This window comes from Neophocaena asiaeorientalis, unplaced genomic scaffold, assembly GCF_003031525.2.
Source record: "Neophocaena asiaeorientalis asiaeorientalis breed wild unplaced genomic scaffold, Neophocaena_asiaeorientalis_V1.1 scaffold823, whole genome shotgun sequence".
NCBI lineage: Eukaryota > Metazoa > Chordata > Mammalia > Artiodactyla > Phocoenidae > Neophocaena > Neophocaena asiaeorientalis.
The window spans coordinates 549,883-566,128 of record NW_020172767.1 but is presented as its reverse complement, the minus strand read 5'-3'; the positions used below and the strand labels follow the sequence as shown (position 1 = coordinate 566,128).

At 54.8% G+C, this 16,246-nt stretch overlaps 1 protein-coding gene across 1 annotated transcript in view; it reads left to right on the top strand.

The window, feature by feature from the left end:
* MAMLD1 (mastermind like domain containing 1) overlaps positions 1–16,246 on the top strand; it is a 57,077-nt gene that overhangs the window by 7,055 nt on the left and 33,776 nt on the right. The window contains exon 2 of the mRNA XM_024740697.1: positions 10,745–12,459. Within this exon, the coding sequence (XP_024596465.1) occupies positions 10,745–12,459 (1,715 nt within the window). The remainder of the gene's footprint in view (positions 1–10,744; positions 12,460–16,246) is intronic.

Sequence of the window (16,246 nt, the reverse complement as noted above, 5' to 3'; positions counted from 1 at the left end):
AAACCACCTCTGTGTGCCTCCCTCTGGTGCTGCAGGGTGCGGTCCCTCTTCTGACTACGTCCAGAGCTGTTTCTCCAGGCCGGTCGCCCCCCTCCAAGCCTGTCAGCTGGCACACAGGCACTCTCATGACCCTGAGTAAATGCTCGGTGGACAGTGGTTGCCCTTCCTCTTGGCCAGAAGGTCCCTCAGAAATCGTCCAGGTCACCTCCTTTGTTGACCACAGGAGGCCCAGACACACGAAGGAGAAGGCGTGTCCTTCACGGGGCCAGTTAGTGAGTTCATCACAGTTTCTGAAAAGCGATTGCCTCTGGGCCTTGTGCTGGGAATGGAAGAGAACAGGATCATTTGTAGGAAACCTTCTGCTCCAGGGCTTAATTCACATCTGCAGATACCAGCTGAGCCCTGTCACGACACTAGGTGCTATGGGGGTGCAGAGATGAGGAGGAAACAGCCCCAGTCTTCTGAGAGCTGCGTTGTGGAGGCCTGGGTTGGAAGGGGTGGGGCTCGAGGCCGAGTTATCCTAGAGACCCTTGAAGGCCCGAGGGAGGAGGGTGTGCTTTCATCTGCTGGACAAGGTGCGAACCGTTGATGAGGATACAAAGGCTGGAAGAGCAAGCAGACGGCCAGGCATTCTGGAGGAGGCGGTGTCCTGTTTCATGGAACCCGTGGCGCACCCAACAGATGGGCAGTAATAACCGTCGTTAGCGCAGGTTAAACGACGTGGCGTTTGAGACTGCTGCATGCCTCGTGCATTCAGAAATGGTCACCTAACTTGTACGATGGTAGAAATCTTGAAGCTTTTCAGCTCCGAAAATGTTGCCTGCCACTGTCTTGTGAACAGTAGGCCTACGTGGCCCCCTGCAGTGTGAGGGGGGCAATTTGGAAATAACCTCTGTGCCTTGGGGAAGATGCTCAGTCTGTGCTGTAGGTCAGGGCTTGGTAAAGTCCCACCCGCGCAGCCTGTTCTTGTAAATGAAGCTTTATTAGCACAAGCCACACCTAGTCATTAACATACCGTCTGGAGTTGCAACAGGGACCACTTGGTCTGCAAAGCCTAAGAGAGTTACTCTTTGGGCCTTTACAGAAAGTTGACGACCCCCTGATCTAGGTCACTGGGTTTTGGATCATATTTTCTGAGGCCGTAGTTTCCTCCCATAAGTGGGTGCTCGGCTCTGTGCCACCTGAGGGACAATCACAGTTCCTGGCACCTCTCCAGGCATTCTGCTTCCTCTCCTGTGCCACAGCTGGCCTGACCCCCCTCTGGACCTATCCCTTTTTCTCTCCCATCAGCACCCAGGCAGACCTTTTACAAACAGATGGAGCCGACCACTCCTCGGTATAACCCCCCACCCGGTGTTTTCCCACCGCAGACATCTGACAGTCCACCCGCTTCCCAGGGCTGCGGGTCCATCCGTGAGCCATGGCTGTCCCCCTGGCTCGCTGCGCACCAAGCACAGTGGCCACCTGCCCGTTCTTGGAGCGCGCCGAGAGCTTTTCCCCAGGGCCTCTCCCTTCTGCCCTCCTGCCTGGAGCGCTCTGCCCCCAGTCCTTCTCCTGGCCACTCTGTCACATCACTGCTCCTTCACTCTGTTCTTGTTCTTGCTGTCTTCATACCGTCTGTTCCACTAGAACTCCAGCTCCGTCTCATAGTGGTTCCCCGCTCCTCGCCCGGCATGTGCTCATTCTGAGGGGATCTCTGTTCTGGGCCCCCTAGACAGCCCTGCTTTGCACAGTTAAAAGCCTCCATCTCTGTAGTGGACAGGTGCTCAGTGCCACTCGCTAGCTGCCTCTTTTTCTAAAATAAACTTGAGGCAATAAAGTTGTCTAGTGTTGGGGCTGTCTGTGTGACGCTGTCAGAAAATCTCAACATTTTCTTGCCTCTTTTTCTCCTTTAAGTCAAGCCTTTGGGCTTTAGAACAATGAACTTGGCCCATATAAAGTACCTCCAGGAAGTCAGCCCCCAAACACCAACATCCAACATCTGCCTTCTGAATATATGGCTTCAAAGAGCTAAGTGCACGGTAGCTAAGTGCTGTCCATCCTATGTTTTTAAGCCACATGACAGCCAAGGAACTTAGAAATGCCTTGCCCTTTCCTGTAGTTAAATCTGACATAAAATTACTTTATTGGCAGCATTTTAACAAACAAAGCTCTCCTGTGTTTTCACCGGTAATTCAGCTTCAATTTTCCAAGTGAGAAAAAAGTAATTACGAATGATGGCAAGGAGACAGTTTTGAGGTCTCTGTTAATAACACATTCAGGGCGAGTCCTCTTTCTCCGGCCCACTCAGGGCAGCTTCTTACAGTGAGGTGGAGCAAGAAGGAATCACTCTGTAGGAGTAGCCCCTTGACTGTCAGCACTCCGGCCACTACCAGCATCACCACCTCCACCGCCAACACCATCTCCTACACCAACACCATCTCCACCACCACCACCTCCACCACCAACACCATCTCCTACACCAGCACCATCTCCACCACCACTACCTCTACCACCAACACCATCACCACCAACCACCTCCACCACCAGCATCACCACCTCCACCACCAACACCATCTCCACCATCACCACCTCCACCACCAACACCATCTCCTACACCAACACCATCTCCACCACCACCACCTCCACCACCAACACCATCTCCTACACCAGCACCATCTCCACCACCACTACCTCTACCACCAACACCATCACCACCAACCACCTCCACCACCAGCATCACCACCTCCACCACCAACACCATCTCCACCATCACCACCTCCACCACCAACACCATCTCCTACACCAACACCATCTCCACCACCACCAACACCATCTCCACCATCAGCACCGTCACCACCACCACCATCACACACACACAGACACACACACAGGGGAAATTTTTCAGGTTCTGTGACAGGCTCCCTGATGTAATCGCAGACACCTTCCACACACAGTGAGATAGAGAAATATTTTAAGGTTTTCATTATTTTCATTACGTAATCTACTCTTGTTGCTGTGGGATTTGGGACTATGGAGCATCAGCGTGTGTGTTTGTGGCCAAAATTAAACTAGGATCCCTTACAAGAAAGGCCAGTACCTCCGAGCACTACACCTTTAAGACAGATACGTTTGGATGAGAGATCTTAACTTCATAAAAGGATTTGCTGAGGATTTCCTTTCAATGGCAGATTCTCGTTGCATTTTATTATGATTTGGTTGACAAAAGTTAGCCTTGCACACAGCTGTTCAGGAATGCAGCCAATGAGTAAAGGCAGATCTGCCTTGAATGGCAAATGCCGCTGAGTAACTATGCTACAGGCTATTTTAGGACCACCAAGAATGTGTTTGCATTTTCAAGGGTGGGAAGAGAGAGACTATTTACTTGGTACGAACACCACGCCAGGCGCTGCGCGCTCTTTCCACCTCTAAGCTCATGTGATCCTGGTAACAAATTTGTGAGGTGGCCTCAACGCTCCCCATCTTGGTGGCACAGCACTGTGAATGTACCAAAGGCCGCTGAATTGTACACTTGCAAAAGCTTAATTTCATGCTCTGCGAATTTTGCCTCGATTTCAAAAAGAGAGGACCTAAGTCATTTCACAGTGTATACATATGTTAAATCATCACGTCGCACGCTTTTCAAAAAATCACGTTGTACTTCAATACATATAATTTTGAGCTGTCGATCATACCTCAGTAAAGCTGGAAAAAAGAGAGGACCTAGACCATGGGGAGGGTCTCTGCACTGACCTGAAGCTCCTTAACCCATGTCCCCTCCCAGCCTCTGCTTCTGTGGCATCAGAGCTCAAGCAGCCTTGCTCAAAGATCTACTAACTAGGGTGCGTACATTTGCAGGCCATTAGTATATTTTAGAGCCAGAAGTTGGCACCTAGCCACTAAAATGTGCTTATTCAGTAAGCACGTGACCTCCAGAACACACCGGACTAACCGGGTGTCTCTGGATTCTTCCCCCACCTACACAGCTGTTGGGTTTCTCATGCAGGGAACTTCCTGCCATGGTCTAAAGCCTGTCGCCATTTTATTTAGCCCATTGTTGGGACACAGGCAGAAGCAAAGTCCCCTTCTGCTTAAGCTTCAGGACTGGCCTTCAAACCTTACGAAGCCTGGGACGTAATTTTGTTCTCTGAACCTTACATTCCCTTTCATAAAGCGGGTGCCTCGCATCGTCTAAGCTTCAATCCCCACGAAGCAGAGGGCGTGGAGAGCTATTTGGGGGAGATCATAATTTGACCCCAGCTGGTCTGGGGCAAGTTGTGCTTTCTTTAACGTGGTCTGAAATTGGAGGTGATGTACACCTCCTGCCCATGGCAAGGACGCTTGTGAACCACGAGGCTCTCCTTGGCCTATCTGCACCCCGGGGAGAGAGGCCCTCTTAGGTGGGGGACAAGAGCATTCATCTTTTCTCTGCAGGAGCAGTCCAGAAAGAAAGTCATAGCATCAGCTTACCAAAGCTGGGACCCATTCACTGTGTGGGTGGGGAAACTGAGGCTCAGAGTGGGGTCGGGACCTATGAGAGGTCACACCACAAGGTATCGATACTTAGAAGCAGAGCCCTGGGAGAAGTGAGAAAGTTGGGCTTAAATGAACTCCGAGGGCCCTTCTGCCCTTTTCATATATAGAAACCCAGGTCTGCCCAGTGGCCCTGGTGGTCTCCAACCTCGGCTCTGCCTTCGCTCTTCCTCTTCCCTGCATGTTTCCTGGTGCGACAGCCTAATTCAGGTGAAACACAGATGACCCTTGTTACCCTGAGTCCTGCACAGACAGACTCATCTGGGCTGAGACAACGCCCTCGCCTTTTACCTTCAGCTTCTAGCCTGGCCCCACAGGCAGTACCTGATTGATCTCTAGGCCAACCTCATCAAATCCGGGTGCTTGGAACCAACTCCGTCTTTCCCTTCTCCCCCCAAGTGGTCATCTTTATCCCACTAATGATGCTACATGGGAAGGCCTTTGGAGGAAACCGGGGCGGGGTTTCTTCCAGCGGAAAGAGGCCAACCTGGCAGTCAGAGAAACTGGCCCACGGGCACATCTCTTCCTGGCTCTCAGCCTCATGAGCCCTCATGTGAATGGGGGAGACCGGCCTGTCACTAAGGGCCTGGTAGTTCTGACAGCCTCTAGGAGTGCAAGGCTCACACTCCAGGAACGCCTGGTCAGTGACGGAATACTTGGAGGTGTCTCGGCGTGGAACAGCTGAATTATGAGCCCGTTAAGTCCACGTGCATCTATCTGTTTGGGGCCATCCTTAGAGTTGCCAGTTCTTCCAGCTGGTGTGTCTACACTACAGAAAGGGAGAACACAGTTCTCAAAAACCCCCAGGTCTGCTCATTTCTGCATTTGTTGGGGCCGCTCTGGTTGAAGCTTGTTGAAGCCACAGCCCCCATGTTGGGAAGCCTGAGGGTGCGGACAGTGTGGTGGAGCCCAGAGTGGTGGGCGATGGCGAACAGCAGAAGGTGGGATTTTACAGGCAGCACCGCTGGCCGTCAGGTCGGTGCCATCAGTGCCAGGCTGCTCGTCTCCCTCCACTCTCACCCCATGTCCCGATTCTAGAGCATGCGTCCTTATTTGCCAGAGAGCAAGCCGAGGCCCACACTGGAGGGCACTGGGGCAGCCTGGGGACCCAGGGCCTGGAGAGTGACATCAGTGACAGTGACTGCTTCTGACGTGCACTCCTCAAAGATGCTGTGAGGCACCCAGGGCAGGCCGAGGACTCATTTTACAGAAGAAAACTTGAGGCTCAGAGAGGGGGAGTGACTTGCCCACAGTCACACGGCAAATGGAGGAGCTAGGGCTTCCATCAGGTCTTTTGGTGCCTACTCCAATGCTCCTCCCTCCAGCCCAGCCCGCCTCTACCTGCAGCGCGTGCAGCCTCTGTCACTTTGGGGCAAGCCCAGGGCGCCAATGTATCCCCTCTTTCTAGGGTGAGGTTCTTGCTCCAAACCACCTGTTAGCAGAGAGTCATTCCTGAGACAGACCGACTCCTCTTGAAGCCAGTCAGGATTCCCTGCAGTTCCCATCCACCCTGGGATTCTCCAGAGCCTCAGGTCTTGCAATTCTGGAAATGCTGAAAGTCCCGTTTGTTCTACAGAAAGACCAGTTTGTGGGGACATTGTTCTGAAAAACAACCGTGCAAATGATACACCAGCTCAAGTACAGGCGGTTATCGGTGCTCATCTGATCCCATGTCTACACGCAGGCAGATTCCCTCTCTCTCCCTCCTTCCCTCCTTGTCTCTCTTCCTGAAAACCCAGTCCTGCTGCATCGTGTCTCATCTGTTCTCCTTTCTTCTGAGCAAGTCTACCGGGGAACACTCCTGTCTCAGAGGGCTTGAAATCCCAGCTAGTTGGCCAGCGTGAGCTTCTTGGAAACTCCCAGGGAGCATGTGTAACAGTACCAAGGAAAGGTGTTGATGGAGCATGGGTGGGCTCGTGTGAGAGACACTGAGGGAAGCAGAAGCGGACGGGGCTGCACCGCAGGAGGGGCTACTGACAGAGCAAGGGGAGGCTAAATACACCACAGGCAATTTCCAGCTCTTTGACAATCTTGCCCGGGGCTCTCTGGAGGGAAAAACGGGGCTCCCTGAGCCAATCTGTCCTGCACACCTTCGGCTTCCTGCATTCTTGCCCAGGAGGGACTGTGCATAATTTTGACCTTTTGTAGATGTCTGTGATAAACCTCCAGCTGGAGTGTTCAAAATCAAGCGCTTACAGCAACCTGCCAGACTCCTTTGGAAATACTGGACTGTACTCTTATAATCTAGACCCTTTCCCAAGAAATCTTTGCCCTTTTTGCCATTCTGGACTAAAAAAATGTAGAAAGGGAAGAATTGCCATATGTCATTGTTCAGACAGAACCAGCAATAATGTTGACTTCAGAGCTGAACTTGGCCTCTATCAGAAGGGTTGCCTTTGTTTTCTCATTATTTAGGGGGTGGGGAAGGCATCACATGCTTTGAAATGCATTTTAATGAATGTTTATAAGGTCGTGGGGATCACATTGGTGGCTTTGTCTGCCCGATTATGAAATGGGACTCCGCCGGCACTGGTGCATGGAGATAAAGTCATTCCTTTCTAAAAGACACCAGGACACCGTCCCTCACTCCCCTTCCCCGCCCTACCACTGCCCGGACCTGTGAGGGCTGGGCCTCCTGGGGTCTAGTGTTGGTGTTGGCCCCTAACTAGCCGTGGGACCACAAGCAAATCACCACCCATTCTGTTTTCTGTAAAAAGTGAAGGTTGACGTGTGTTGTCTAGCAATCCTGCTAGCGGCTACTGAGTCACTTATGGTAAAAAAAAGAAAAAAAATTGTTCTCCCATTGAGTGGGCAGGGTCACGTGTAGTACAAGGCCTGAAGGAAGTAGGGGCTGGCTGGGAGCTGGGACCCATAGCTTGCTGTACAGAGTCCACAGAGACTGGAAAACGGCACATAGGTAAAGCTGTTTAGAAGGGTCTGGAAGTTTGGTGGGGACCTGCCACCCCCAGCATGATGCTGAGAGGGGAAGTCATTCCGGGGTAGCAAGCTCTCTGCTGCACTTGATCTAGAAGGGTGGCCACGGGGTTCAGTCAAGCCCAACAGCCCAGCCAGGCTGACCTCGGTGGTGGCAGCAGCCTGGGTCTAGGGGCGAAATTAACTCGTAGTAGATGTCAACACAGCCGCCTCCCCTCGGCTTGTTTAGGCTTGGCTGGGGATCCGGCCATCCGGCCAAGGTGCTTTAGGCAATCTGTTGAAAGCTCTCCCCGTGAAATCCGAAATGCAGAGCTGCAGCCTCTAGCAAAGTGGAGTCTCGTTTAGTCCATGGAGAAAGCAAAGCTGGGAAGAGGCTCCTGCCTGCCCCACCGCTGAGACTGCGGCGTCAACCAGCGCCCCCCATTGCACCCCCAGGGACAGCAAGGCCAGCCTGCCCGCCGACTAGGGAGCCTCCCAAAGCATTCAGGGAAGCTAGAACCAGCGGCGTCCGGCTGCAGGCTTGGCACGGCAAGGGTAGCACCTGCTCCAGCAGATGGTATCCACCAGCAGCACGGCAGCCCCCAGCACCTCGCAGGGGCATCCTGGGGTCCGCTGTGGGGCTGAGGGCCTGAAAAGTCGGGGGCACACACTCTCACTTCAGAGGGCTGGAGACCCTTTTCCTTCGCCAGTGGTTCCCAGTATTAACTTTAGCATCTGGTGATCATGTCCCACCTTCCCCACCTCCTACCACCTTAGTCCCAACGGGATAATGGCAGGCCAACAATTAAATGAAAGCCCTAGTATCTGCCAGGGAGTCCAGGCCGGTCCAACTCACAGCTCCTGCCCTCCCTCCCATCCCCCAAGCCCATCCTTCCCCCGCCTGGTCCTATGCAGACTTCACTGGCATTAAACTCTCCTTGAGTCCAAGACATCACGAACAGCGCCTTGGGCACGGCCATCGCCGGCTCGGACTCCAGGCAGGGGATCCTATGTAAAGCCCACCCTGAGTCGTTCCTTACTGATCCATTTTAGACATTTCTGTTTTCACTATAATGGATTTGTTTTAAGTCTTTGGGAGAACGTAGAAGAGACCAAATTTCAGCCTGAAATGCAGTGACTTCTCTGTGGCCCATGACTGATTGAATGAACGGCCAGGAAAACACGAGGCAGAGCTCGCTGGGTGCTGAGTCATTTGTGTTCATTGGTCCATGGATTCATTCAGCTTCTGTTTACTGAGCACCTGCCGTGGGCCAAATACCTAGTGAGCGCTCCTGGGTGGGAGAGTGGAGCAGATGACTGGAGAGGCCTCTTCCTGTGCCTACTCTACCTCACCCCCCAACCCCTTCCTGCCTGCCCGGTGGTAGTCAGGCCTCAGATGAATCTGGTGGCGGACCTGCCCCTCAAAGTGCCCTTGGCCGGGTGGTGGACATCTCACAAGGAAAGGCAGAGAAGTAGGCAAGTCCCCTCGCTAAGAGAGGGGGAGCCCTTTCTGCGGGGATGGGGTGGTCAGTGGGGGAGGATGGAGGCTGCGGGTCGGGGAACAGCTGAGTGACGGTGGCAGGCCCTGGGGCCCTCTAGCTGAGCCGCTCGGGGCAAGCCTTGCCCATCCCAGGGCCTCAGGGTCCCTCCCTGTCTTTAAAGGCCAGGGTTGCACTCCCAGAGCACTTCCAGATCTGCCCTCTGTAATGCCAGATACTAGTTAATGAGGGTCCACTAGGTGCCACGGAATCCGTCCCGTTTCGTGTAATAGTCCAAGCAGCACCATGAGGTGAGAACTGAAATGACGCTCATTTTACAAATGAAGAAACAGAACTCAGGAGATTCTGTGTGGAGGCCAATACGTAGTGGTTGCGTCTGCCTCGGGACCAGGGCCCTAGGCCATCCTGCCTGCACCCATGCTCTCGAGCTGGCAGTCCACTGAGAGCCAGCCAGGGAGCTGTAACAAACCTTGGGTTCCTGGGCCCCGGCCCGGAGGAGACTGAAGCAGTTCAGCTGTGGTAGGAGAGCCTGGGAATCTGGGGGTTTCTAAGTGCATCTGATGGGTGCCAAGGCTCCAGATGTGCAGCCCTAGGGGATCTCTTTTGACGTTCACTCCGCTGTAACAGTCACGACCACTGTCGTGCTAGTAGGTGGCCCTCACGCACCCCTTGACCCTCCAGTGAGGCAATGTAAGGGGACGTCAGAGGATCCGCACCGGATGTCCCAGTAAGACTTCAAGGCTGGAAAGAGGTTTCTTCGTGCAAAAGTGCTTCAGGGGAAATGGATCTGGTAGAGCGCTGGCCTTTAGGAGGTTTCCAAGCCCATCTCCTCCCACACGTAATCCTGCGCTCCACTCCCTTCCCCTTCACTGCAGGTCATGGTCATTTACAAGACAGCCACGGATGACTGTATGAAGTCTTGAAAGTGTAGGAAACACGGCATTAGTAGCTTCTTTGATTTGTTCCCAAAGGCTAGGCTTTTATAAATGGCGGGCAGTTCCCCCAAGTGCAGACCACAGATCGGGGCCTTTTCCTGTTGTTTCCTGTCTCCCCGACATGAGGATACATCTGCACAGAGGTATTTCTTAATTAGATAGCTTTCTACTTTTTTGGTGGAGGAGTGTAAGTCATTCCATTGAAAACCAGCTTCTGTAGAAAAATACAGAGAATAGAAAGTGAGTTTCCAGTCACCCCCAAAGGATGACTACTCCAAAGAGTTGCATATACTTTCTTCCAAGGTGTTTTTGTGCACTCATAGAAATGTGTGTGTGTCTGTGTGTGTACAGATCAATGGAACCACGCTATAGTGACCGTTAGGCAGTTGTGTGACGCCCCAAACAGTGTCTCTCAGACAGCTGCCCGAGAACACGCCAGATCTACTTCACTCCTCCAAAGCCTCTGCTTTATCCCATTTTCTCACTAGAGCCTGATGCATTTAACCAAGACAGGGAAGCAACCTAAAAGTTCAACGTCTACGTCACGCTTTTCCTTTTTAAGAATGAGGTTAGCAGTAGACAGGTGGGAATTGCAAGTTTCTTAGCGATTCTCCTTTGCCCTCCAACGTCTGCATAGTTCCGCTGACAGCTCCTTTAAGTGGGCAGAGAATATCGTTCGCGTGACTTTCCGTAGTGTTTGGTGTAGAGACAGCATAATGCTTTATTTGAACTGTAACGCGACAGTCCAAATGAAAGACAGCAACAAAACAAGCATCGTGGTTCTAAAAATAGGCTGTATTGTATAGTTTTGACAACTCTTTCTAAGTCTTGAAACTGAGAGATCTGTTTTATCTCGCAAGTTTCCTGTTCAATAGCTTTAATGTTGAACCCTTAAGAGGAGGCAGGAAGGAGAAACTTTCCAGCTTTCAGGCATGGCCGAAGGAGGTTACCCTAATAAAATTAAGAGACCATGCCTTGAAGATGTCACCCTTTCAATGGGCCCCGGCGCCCATCCCAGCACAGCCTGTGCAGAGCTGCAGGTTCCTGCGTTACCCATGAACCCTGGCTCTGCAGCGATGGGAGCGGCTGGTCATTCATTACTTCTCGAAAATAACCCCATGAACGGCAGCGTAATGGGCTCACCGTTTGTGGTGCCACCAACTGCGGAAATGGGACTGAAAGGCCCCCCTCTTTCTTACTATGACAAGACCAACACTGTACCTGCTGTGGACCAGGAGCTTCAAGATCTGCTGGAGGAGCTGACAAAAATTCAAGAACCTTCTCCGAGTGAGCTCGACCTTGAAAAAATCCTGGGGAGCAAGCCGGAAGAACCGCTGGTCTTAGATCACCCTCCGGCAACCCTAGGCGTGACTCCCAAGCCTGCAGTTCAGATGCCACACTTGGAGAGCCTTGGTTCCAGCAAGGACTTCGCTTCAAGTTGCAGCCAGGGCCCTGGAGTGTCGCTTCAAATCCCGCCCTCCTCTGCGGGGATCAGCTACGTCATTCCCTCCACCAGTAAGCAGATGGTCTCCCCCAGTTCTTCAACAGCACAGGCCAAGAGCCAGGTCCAGGCGCCGCTCCCTGCGGCTGCCTTGCCACCGCTCCCAGTGCCTCAGTGGCATCACGCCCACCAGCTGAAGGTGCTGGCGGCCAGCAAGCAGGGCTGTGGTACGAAGCAGCAGGGCCCCGCTCCCAGTTGGTCTGGCCTGCCTCTTCCCGGCCTCTCCCCGCCTTACCGCCCGCTGCCCTCGCCACAGCCGCTGCAGCCGTTCAGCCCTCAGGGCCTCATGGTGTCCTGCATGTCATCGAGCAGCCTGCCGGCGAGTGCTCTGCAGGGCTCTCCCAATGCCTTATTGTCCAGCGTGGCGCCCAGCAGCGGCGCTGCCCTGGGGCCGGCCATGACCTATGCCCCCGAGAAGCTCCCCAGCCCCGCGCTCCAGCAGCAGCCGCAGTTCAGCCCGCAGCCCTCCATCCTTGCCAACCTGGTGTCCTCCACCATCAAACAGCCTCAAGGGCACCTGATACCCACTCTGCCCACCAACAACCCGGGGCCCTCCACTCCCTACCGCCCAGAGAAGCTGTCCAGCCCCGGGCTGCCGCAGCAGTCCTTCACCCCACAGTGCCCCCTGATCCGGAGCCTCACTCCCACCAGCAATCCGCTCGGCCCGCAGCAGCCGCAGCTGCCGCCGCCTCCACCTCCGCCTCCGCCAGCCAGTGCCGTCCTCAAGCCCATGGCCACCAGCTCACCCAGAACCCTGAGCCTGATCACACAGCAGGGGCTGGCCGCCCCCGGCCCGGGGGCCCCGGAGCCTTTTCCTTTCGGCCACACCAAGCCCTTGTCACATTTCGTCCCTGAGCCGGGGCCCCCGAAGATGCCCTCGGTGCCCGCCGCGTCTCGGCAGCCGGCCCTGCTCCACTACCTGCAGCAGCCGACGCTGACGCCGGCCTCTTGTGCCGCGGCCTCGTCCACGGCCACAGCCAGCCCGCGGCTGCAGCAGCAGCCGGACGCCGCTTCGTTCCTCCTGCAGCGCGTGACGCAGCAGCCGCAGCGCGCTCCGCGGTCGCTGGCCTCGGATTCCATGCCGTCTCTGCCCAGACAGGTAAGCCGCTCTCATCTCCGCTCGCGTCCCTTGGTTTTGGAGATAAGAACCACGTTTCATGGTACTGAGAGCCGCCTTCGGGGGCAGGTCCAGGCCGTAGCCCTCTTTGCGAGTGGACTTCACTCTGGAAAAGTCTATTGAAGCCGACTTACTCTGCGCGGTCAAAGCGCAGTATTCACGAGGTCGAGGTTGTGGTTTCAGTTCCCGTGCAGGTTGCTTAGCTTCCCTGGGAGAAGAGTTCACCCGCAAGGTGCCGCCAGGGGAAGGAACCAGGGCAGACGAGTCAGAATCACACAGAACTGGGCCGTGAGGCACGTTCCCTCACCCAGGACCAGTGAAGCCTTCATAGGATGCAAGGAAATTGCACCGAAGCATTTAAATTTTCTCCCAGCTGGCATAAGGCTGCACACCGAGCCTTCTAGAAGCGTCACGGCAAACGTCTGCTGGGCAGCGGCAGCGTGCCATTCTCCCCCGCACCAGGTGCTGAGGCAGGTGCTAAATGAAACTGTCGGAGACGTGTCAGGTAGTCACTCTTACCATCCCCGTTTCACAGACGAAGTAACTGAGGCTCAGAGTGTTGAAATGACTCGCCCAGAGTCACACAGTTAGCGAGAGGCCCAGCAGCAACTTGAAGGCAGGCGGGCTTGCTCCAGAGCCCGTGCTCTTCTCGAAATCCCCATGACGTCTCTCTCACCTCCTACAGTCTTGTCAGTCACTCAGTTCAGCTACTTCTCCCTGGGCAGTGTCTATCATAGTCCCCACTTTTCATTTGTTCTGACCCCTGCCTGTATTAGTTACCTATGGCCGCGTAACAAGTTAGCCCGTGATTACTGCTTAAAACAAGACACATACGTAACTTCACAGTCTCTGGGGGCTGGGAATCCTGGCACAGCTTAGCAGGGCCCTCTGGCCCCGGGTCTCTCACAAGGTTGCAGTCACCTTAAGGCTCAACTGGGAAGGACTGGCTTCCAGACTCACTGCTGTGGTTGTTGGCAGGAAGCAGTTCCTTGCGGGTTGTTGGACTGAGGTCTCAGTCCCTCATGAGCTGCTGGCCAGAGGCCTCCCTTGGTTCCTTGCCACGTGGACCTCTTCATAGAGCCTCTCACGACACGACAGCCAGCTTCATCAGAGCAAGCAAGAGAGAGTGTGCCAGTAAGGGAGGCAGGGGGAGTGCCAGCAAGTCAGAAGTCACAGTCTGTACAACCTAGCCCGGGAAGTGACATTGCGTCACGTGTGCAGGGGATTACAGGCTGGGGAGGGTACCAGAGATCCCTGGGAACCACGTCAGATGTCTCCCTGCCCCGAATACCGTCTTTCGTGCTTCCTCTTTTCCATTGCTCTCAGGCCTGCCCAAGTTCAGGCCCTCTTGATTCTTCGTCCGAACTCGTACAGTTGATTCTTAAACTGGTTGCTCCAACAAACCGTCCGTTTCTCTGAGAATTACTTTGCTATGACACAGACCTGGTCACGTTCACACTTGCTCGGAAGATTCTGGAGGCCCGTAAGCTGTGACTCCATCTACCTCCTTAGACTCTGTGTCCCTCGGGCCCCAAAGTGCTTGCAACTCCTGGCCCGCTCTGCGTCCTTGGCCTTGACCCCCACTGTTGCCTGTGTCCGGCCTTCCCTGCCCACCTTTGCTCTCCTGTCCCACTCTTACAGGTCCTGAGGCTCAGTCACTATCACCCCCCGCCCCCGGGAAGCTTTGCCCCAACTGTCCTCTGGACTTCCGTCTCCCACTCTACCTCCTTCTTCTGTAGAGAAGCCAAGGAGTAGGTGGCCATGAAGTGCGCGTCTGGGAATGTGGCCCAAAAGAAGCTCCCAGCGGGGGCTGACCTCTTTGCTGAGGGCCCTGGATGACCATGGCCGTGGCAGTCCCCAGAGGAGAGACACCGTGGCTTTTTCATCCAGGTCTCGTGAAGCATCGCCAAGCAGAGTACTCCACGCCAGGGATCGGTCCTTCGACGGGAGCGCCCCTGGGGGTGGCCAGGGTGAGCGGCCGGCCCTTGTCCACAGTTCAGGAGCACTTTGGTTTGGTTTTGTTATAGGCCTGTTGCCAGCTGTTTTCGTGGACTTCTGCAGCTGGCTTGGGGGAGTGCCAGCTTCAGCACTGGAGCCCTTATCCTAGCAGGAAAGATCCTCAGCCCGGAGCCGTGTCACCATCTAACATTGTGAGCCTTTTTGGTTTCTTTTGTGTTCAGTGGGGAACATGTGTAGCCTGACTGTGTTGCTTTGGGGCCAGGCCAGCTGGCTCACAGAGAGAAGCCTTAATGATTAGGGTCGTGAAAAATCACACCCGACTGATTCCCTAGGTGGGGCTGGAGAAAGTGTCCGGGAGAAAGCGCGTGCAGCCAAGCTCCCCAGGTCAGGAGGGGCTCAGGTGATCTCCGCCAACAGAGGCAAGAGGCTGGGCTCCCCGACGGGGCGCTCTTGCTGCCAAGAGCTGCTTTCCCGGCCAGCACTGGCCGGTGCCCAGGGGCTGAGTGTGCTACCTGGGACTTCACCTGCATTTTCTTGTCTTAGTCCTCAGAGGTAGGGGCTGTTATCATTCTCTTTAAAGTTGAGAAGACTGAGACACAGAGAAGTCCCCAGAGTTGCCCACAGTCACACAGCAAGTCGGGGCCAGAGCAGGGAGTCCGGCTAGAGAGCCCACACTTGTAACCCCACACACGGGGGCCTCCAGAGCCCTCTGTTCCTGCCTTGACCTCCTAACTGTTGCCTCGTCTGCAAAGTGGGTGTGATGGTAGGTTGTTTGAGGATTCAGTGCGTCGAAAGCACTCCAAACAGAGCCTGGCGCAAAACCTGCCAACGAAAGCCTGACTCCTCGTCCTGAGTCTCCAGATCTGTTTCCTGGGGGCTAAGATGGTTCTCAAACCTGGGGCTGTGTCAGGACAGAATATGAGCAGTGCTGTCTCCAGACCCCACGCCTGCCAGTGAGATGGACGGGAGTGGCGGCGCTCACTAGCTTCTTGTGCTCTTCTTGTCCCAGGCCCTGCCCCGCCTAGACCACCGCAGGCCCGCTGGGCGAGGGGAACGAGCCGCCTTGGCGCTTTCACGCTGGCTCCGCCCCGCTTCCCAGCACCCTGCTCTGTGCACGACATTCTTTTAGCCAAAATGCGCTGACGAGGCCTCCAAACGGGCACATCAGCAGCTCCGCTGTTCCTTCCCATGGCCCTTCCGCATTCAGTTTAAGGCCTAAGAGCCCAGCTCTGGTCACTTGGCCAGGAGAAGGTGGAAGAAAGGAAGAGGCGAGTGTTTGAGGCCCCCGTGGTGAGGAAGTACATGCTTCTTGCTCCCAGCAGGGAGAACTTGCCGTGTTTTACTGATGGCCAAGCGGAGCCTCGGGAAACACTCGTTACCCCCTGGGTGGCGTTGACTAGCTCGTCGCACCTCCGTGGATGGTAGCGGTTACCACAGAAGGACTGGGCATTCATCTTAAACCAGAAATGCCAAGTCCAGCTGCCGCAAGGAGCTCATTCTTACGTTCAGACTAGCCTTTCTCAGCTTGGGGGATTTCACTTTACCAGTTACGTGAGCGATCCGATTTCAGTGACCCGCTTGCTTGCCCTGAAGGTAAAAGGTAAATGCCATCTGGCATCAGGACAGCAGTTCGGCATGGCAGGGGCGCTGGAGGCAGACAGACTGGGGTTCAAGTCCGGACACCAACTCTAAGTGGGCACTGTGCCAGGAGCCGTGTCACTTAAGCCCCCCGAGCCTCAGCTGTACCTGGGGAAAGGGATGGGCCCCGTCGCGTAGGGCCTCGAAAGACAGGAGATGCTGAAGCGATGCC